The following is a 7,092-nucleotide window of genomic DNA, read 5'->3' as shown; positions in this document are numbered from 1 at the left end:
GAGTTGGGCAGGCAGGCTCACGTGGCCAGGCCCTCCTGGGAGAAGAGCTCCTGCTGCAGCAGGCAGGGAACAGCAGTGCAGGACCAACATACAACACAGCCCTGAAAAGCTACGCTGAATCATTACAGCACTTTGTTACAACATATGCCAGCTGAAAGATCACCATAATGGCACTGTGCCAAGAAGAAAAGATAAGTTGCTTTAGATTCTTATTTAGTTGCCTAAAAATAGCTTAACAGTAGTAATTTATACACAAGAACAGAGCATCCACCTTGGCATCTCACTGTGCACAATGGCAAAGATCAGAGTTCACCCTGCCTTGCTTGTTCCAGCTCTTGTATGCTCTGCAGGCAAGCTGCTTCCATGCACATTTGCTCATGCATGTGGGTAAAGGGTCTATCCCCCCTTTGCACATACTTTGATCTGAACCAAGGAAGGTGGGATTGTGTTTGCATCATTCTATTCTTTCCCACCTAACCACAGGCAATTCAGTGACAGACTCCTCTCTTCTAACGTAAAAGCCCACGTCAGAAGTGGGCCTTTTGCACACAATGGTGCAGAAAAGCAGGGTTTGCACAACCTGTCTTTCTGAGAAGATTCACTAAAACACTGCTAAGCCACAACTGCTGCTCAGCCCACCTTTGAAAGCTGCAGCCTAAACACTGTACTGAGTCCATAGCAACCTCAGCCCAGAAGGGAAAAACTTCAGAGTCAAAGCAAAATGAAAGAGCCCTGTTACTTTCCTTGTGTTTCCAGTAAAATTCCATTCAGGACTGAGCGTCTTCCTGTTTCAACAGGAAAAAAGAAGTGGACTGTGGAGAAATTTGGCTGATTCCACACAGGAAAATTCCAGATGAACGCAAATATCCAAGAAGATTTATAACCGAAACAAAAAGCTAGCATAATGTGCGCTTTTGAGTGCCAAATGAGGGAGGTCCACTGATCTTGGCCAAGGATTTGGCAGGGTCAGCATCTCAGAATTTACCAAGAAGCTTCGAGTCCTATGGCTAATTTAGCCCAGCATAAAGGACAGTTAGTCCAGAAGAAAAAAAAAAAAAGAGACTATAAATGAGTTTGCATAGCGAATGCATAATTTAATATAAATTATATCCATATGTTGAAGTTATTTCTGTACTGCTGTTTGCTTCTAGCTTCCAATACCTACATCTAAATAATAAAAATAGAAATGACTTAGCATTTACAGAATAATATTTCTCCTGTAGAGATGCGACAAGCTATCATTTGCACAGACATATGTGCGTTTCGTACAATTGTCACATACTGTGACCAGACAAACTGCCCAGAGGCAAGAGCAGGCAGGAGAGAAGCAATTTGTTTCAAGTCACAGGAAGAATCAGTAGGATTTGACAAATGAACCCAACTTACTTTCTAGGCTTTTTGTTTACTGCTGTGCATTGTGTGGACATTCCCCATTGTAAATTGACTGTAAGCAGAACACCTTAACCAATGCAGTAGTAAAAGTGGGGGATGTACTTAATCTCTACTAAGCAGTAAGTATCTTTCATTACTGCAGAACTGAGGGCATGGTACTCCTGCCAGAAGAAATGGGGACAAAGTCCAGTAGAGCAAGGACTATTCTGTTTTACTTTTCCTTGTAAGTAGGAATCATCTTTTGCAGCATTTAGTTAGAGAACTGGGTGCCAGTCCCAGACTAGAAGCTAACCAGAGTTTGTGTTTAAATGAAAAAGAGAACTTGATATTTCCACCTCCATGGTCTCAAACTGCTTTTGGTACAAGAAGTTAACAAATATTTCTCTCTCTATGTAGCATCTGACAAAAGGAAAGCAATCAGCAACATGTGAAACTTTTTACTATTATTAAAAAATAATGGCAGTAGTTACCTGCCGGAAAAGAGCTAAAAAATCTGGTAGAAATAACCATAAACATTCTCCCATTCTGAACTGGTCAGAGCTCACTGCCTTCTGTGTGTACGGGATGCCACTAAGGAGTAAAGGAACCAAGCAGACACAATGTATTTGGTTTGCAGCCGTAGAGAATGCTATCTTCAGAAAACAGATAAGACTTAAAAAACAAACAAACAAACCACCACTATTCCTATCCTCTCAAATCTCCAAAAGAAAGATTCTAAGGTTGGGAATTGGGGGAGTATTTGTGCAGGAAGGGGGGGAATAGGGAAGGCAGAGGGCAGCTCTTAGGAGTTTAGGAAGGACGCGACACATTGGAGGCAGAAATAACAGCAAGAGAAAGGTAAGGCCTTGCCTTACCCTGGGTTTTCAGCTGCAAATTGGCATTAGTCCAGCAATCAGAGATTTCACCCAAAACAGTAAAATGCACACACGTACCTGCGTGTTCACATACATACACACGCTCTTTGGCGAGGAGATAGTTGAGGCTTGGCAGGTTTACGAGCAAGGCTGGAACCACAGGCTCTCTAGTTCTGCAGGAACAGGCAACTCTGAACAAATCCCTCTCCTTGCAGCTTTTAGTATTAAGTGCTTATCTTTCTCCCAGCATACTAGAGAATCCCACGTAAATATGAAAATCCAGAGCTCAGCACATCGCTCCCCATAGCTACAACCCTCCCTAAATACAACACTAACTACCGTTGAAACATCAGCGGGTTGGGGCACAAGTCTTCTGTGAAGATACAGCCCAGCAAGCTGGTAAAGCCAGCTCTGGCCAACAAGGCAGCAAAAAATTGTATCTTTGTATTCAAAGCAAGGAGGTATTAAACGAAGCACTGCACAGGTTACCAGAGAAATGCTGGTCAGCAGCTGCCTTCCAGCAGACCAGTAGACCTACGCAGCAGCACCTTCCCCATGGTTCTTTTTCTTTCTCAGAAGCCATTGGTAAAGAAAGAGAACAAAACATGGAGGCAAAGCCTGGCTTCTCTGGGCGCTTGTCCGCCTGGTTGCATGCTCGAAGCAGTGTGAGAAGTTTCTGTACCTGTGGGGAAAAAGACCGGGCTCTGCCCAGCTTGCAGAGTGGCTCTGGGTAGCACACGGGGCCCCTCCTGCCAGGGCCACAGTGCTTGCTCCTGGGGCCACCACACATCCCACCAGCAGGCTTCAGGGCCAGCTCCCTCCTCTGATGAGCTTTGGAAGACGTAAGGATTCCAATCTAAAAAAATGGGTAAAGGCAAGCAAAGCAGCAGCATTTCTCTGAAGCAGTTGTTTTGATTTTTGAACTTAGAATCTTCTTATTTTCTCATCTATTTGCCCTTAAGTGACAGATTGGTCTTTATATAGAAGTAATTCCTGGCCAACTAGTAGTATGCAGTATTTGATGTCCTACCTCCCCGTGCCCCCAGCAAAGCCAGGGCAGTCAGCAGAGACCCCAAGAGCTCGGAGGCCACTGCCACACAGGGGAGGGTCAGTGTCAGTCCAAACTGTAAAACGGGTGCTGTGTCTTATCCATGTATCAGAGGCCACAGCTTTCAAAGGTATTTATTAACAGAAAAATGCAATCACATGATTGCCTTCTTGCCATGCCTGTTTGTATTAATCATTAGCTACTAAGAGTCTTAAACCTTTATCTTAAAATTAGAGCTCAGTTTGCTGACAAAACCTGTAAAGGAGAAAGCTTCCTCTGCAATCTTCATGGACAAGTTCTGCAAGCAAGAAGAGCTGTGATGAATTATTATTATTTAAATTCTGTTAATATTTTACCAAGTTGAGAAAGAACCTTTAGGAAACAAAAAGACAGAGAAATTTCTTGCCACCTCCAATCCTAAAGGATGGTTTCTGACTTCTACAAGACATCCTGGGAAGACACTGCACATGAATCCACAGCAAATGCACCACAGCCACAGCTTTGACAGGTAATTTATTACCTTCGGAGTTATTTGGAAGCGTGCTGGCCCCTCACTTGGCTCGGTGCATTTGGAAGGGATGCAAGATTTATGCTGATGTCATCGATGAGTCCAGGGTTTAATGTACTTCTATTTTGAAAAGATATCAGTATCAATAACAGATATCAAAGGATTTCAAAGCAGATATAAAGAGTTAAGGATAATACAGGCTATTTTTTATATATAGATACAATGATTTGTAGGAATAAGATGACAGTCAGAGGCAATCATTTGAAATCAAGTTTCAAGGTTAGGGTTGGTTTTTGTACATTTAGGATTACAGATGCTGGTCTTTGACTTTTTAAAGGCAGATACACCAGAACGTAAATAATCAGGTCCTGATATCTGACCAGTTTTTGCTGATTAATAGGACACTGAATAACATCCTCTCTGCCCAAACAGGTTTTCTCAGATGCAGAATCAATACACCCAATTGTTGTTAGGGTAGTTCATGCCTGGATTATTGGAATTACTTCAGCTCAAGTGAAAAGGACACCTGCCCTCCAATTCCTCAATGCAAATAAGTTTTCTGCCCATAGTTTGGGCACTTAATTTGGGGTGGGATATCCTATCTCACAGCAGTGTCCCTAACTTCAGTCAGCCCAATTCCACTCAGGTTGGTGGACTGAAATGTACTGAATTCTGCATTTTCTCAGGTGGGATCTCAGCTGAGGCAGCTTGCTACTCCCATGGATTTTAAGACGACTAAAGCTATTCAGATATTCTGCAAAGAGAAGGCAAAAATTACTTTAAAAGATTAAAGATTGAATTAAACACTAAAAATTAAAACTTTAAAATTAAGGAATACATAGGACTTCATAACTAGCCTTGGCACTGTTATTGGAAATACTGATAGACAGTCATGGCCTATTTACTGAAGCCAGTGTGGTGACAGCACTGAAATGTGCAAATAAGAAAAAAACCAACCACAAAACCACCACAACTCAGCCTCTTCACTTACGTTATTCATGACTCTGCAGGTAATGAAGCTACTTCTACATTTTTCACTATTAGAAAAAATCCCGTTCCTATCCTTCTCTCTCCCTGATGTTTATTAAGGCATAAGGATTGGAAGCAATGGGCAGTTCTTCATTCCTCAAAGATCTGCTGTTTGCTGGAAAAGCTAAGATTTGGCTTAATCACAAAGCAAAAACTTGAACATAGAGAAACTGTGCCAGAACACGGTAAACAAAATAATAGAGTGTCTGTCATATCCAAAAGCAGCAGCTTCTCTCTAATGTGTTTTTCAGTCAGAGGCAATCATTTGAAATCAAGTTTCAAGGTTAGGGTTGGTTTTTGTAACCTTCCCCTGAGGTCACAGAAATACTGCCTTAACATAATAATTATGCTGAGTTTTAATAAATATAATCTCACAGTGCAAGTAGGAGCACTTTTGATGAATTCCATTTTATAGCAGGCACTTCAACAATTTAAAAGAAATAGCCTGTAACAGCTTGATTAAGCATTAGTCAGTGCTTTGCTTTCATTCTTTCATGGTTTGAGAACATTCTTGTTTCACTTGTTTTCCAGGAACAGTAGAATTGACTTTCTAAAGCAAAACAAGTAAAATAAGCTTTAAACCCCCAAACCTCTTCAGACTTCTTTTTGCTGCCAACTACAGTGAAGAAAAGCAGTCCCATTCTTTTCCTTTTGATCACTTTTCAAAGTGAAGCCAGGATTCCTCTTTTCTAAGTTTGAGCGGGTGCAACAAGCAGATAGTTTCTATGTTTTTTTTTACCTTCTCAAATGACCAGAGTGCAAGAAATATGATGAGTATTAAAGTACTTTGAAGAAATGGAGCTCACAATGGGTTGTGACCTGGCTGGTGGCTTTTATCGTCTGCAGAAAGGCTTGCGCCTCTCTTGTTCCACGCCTCTGTTGTTCCTCTTGACTCTCAGGCTGCAAATCAACAGAAAAAAGCCACCTTGAGCATGCTTCGAATGAGCTTTAATCTCACAGTTTGCCCACTTGTTTATTCGGAAATAAGACTCTAATGGAACTTTATTCTCCCACTACGATACATCCAATCAATTCTAAGTACGTCATTAAGAACAACCTTTGATAGATGATACAGAGGCTGGAGTTTGCCACCACCAATGCACCTCGATCCAAGTCGTTCATTTACAAGCTGCACCTGCGATCACTGGCAGGTTTAGAGAAAGAAGCATTAGCTGGAGTAGGGTTAGTTAAAAAGTAAACTTACAAATGAATTCTTACCAACTGTGAAGAACATCCTTATGAATTCCTGGTATGCTCATTTCTTCACTACTTTTTTTTTTTTAGGTAGACTATGGATTGCTGGAAGGGAGACGTAGGCCGCAGCTGGATTTATCCCACACTCATCATCTGTGCAAATGGATTTTTCTCCACAATGAGGCCATCAGAATCTTTTCTCACTCCTTATCTAACCGGACCAGACAAAAACCTAACGATTGAAGAAGTACGTAACTATACCCTTAATAATTAAAATAAAAGCATTGTCTTACAGCAGTAACTAAAGGGGAGATAAACTGTTTGATAATACAGGTATATTTTATCTAGAGACTTATATTTAAGATGCTTCTGGGGAAGAGTAAGGACTCACCTCTTTTGCAGAAGGTCAAAACTTTAGGTTTTTTACATTCTTAGGACTTTGAAACCATTTTGGTGGCTGTTAAGGAATGGGTACTTTCAACAAAATCAGGTCAGCTAGTCCCTCTCCCCACCTAGAATCCCAGAGGAGGAGCAACACTAAGATTTATTTATACTTATTGTGGAATTGATTATGCTGACAGTGATGTAGTGATTGCAAATCATAAGAAAACCAAGCGGACTTCCCCTTACAAGCTGTTAGATTACCTACGTTACACAAGCTCGTTTTATGCATTCACTTCCCTCTGGAGGTCAGATTCACATACAAAAAAAATATTTTTTTGACAAAAGCATGCACTGCAAGCTTCCTTGCTCTGCTCTTCTGTTCAGCACTGGCTGCTTCAGGAGTACACTTCTCAACAAAAGGGGACGTAGTTAACAAGTGGCTGAGTCATGAAGCTAATGGTATAATTAGAAAACACAGGCTTGGTGCACCCACATACAGCTAACATGAAGAACAGACATTCCTGATGTGCAGTAGCAAATATTAAGGCAGAATCTGCTAGCATAGTGTGAACCCAAGGTTTCTTCAGGAAAAAAAAGGTATTCGTGATTTGGGTTGTTGTTGGGGGGGGGGTTCCCCCCCCCCCCCCCTTTTTTTTTTTTTCTCCAAAAAAAAAAAATATTTT

The 7,092-nt window shown here is 41.4% G+C and overlaps 1 protein-coding gene across 1 annotated transcript in view; it reads left to right on the top strand.

The window, feature by feature from the left end:
- Nucleotides 1-6,122: 6,122 nt before the first annotated feature.
- LOC104127101 (thiamine transporter 2) overlaps nucleotides 6,123-7,092 on the top strand; it is a 6,815-nt gene continuing 5,845 nt past the window's right edge. The window contains exon 1 of the mRNA XM_009639738.1: nucleotides 6,123-6,272. Coding sequence (XP_009638033.1) covers nucleotides 6,123-6,272 — 150 coding nt within the window. The remainder of the gene's footprint in view (nucleotides 6,273-7,092) is intronic.

The sequence above is a fragment of the Egretta garzetta genome, unplaced genomic scaffold, assembly GCF_000687185.1.
Source record: "Egretta garzetta isolate BGI_Z169 unplaced genomic scaffold, ASM68718v1 scaffold425, whole genome shotgun sequence".
Classification (NCBI taxonomy): Eukaryota; Metazoa; Chordata; class Aves; order Pelecaniformes; family Ardeidae; genus Egretta; species Egretta garzetta.
This window is presented reverse-complemented; position numbering and strand designations above follow the sequence as displayed.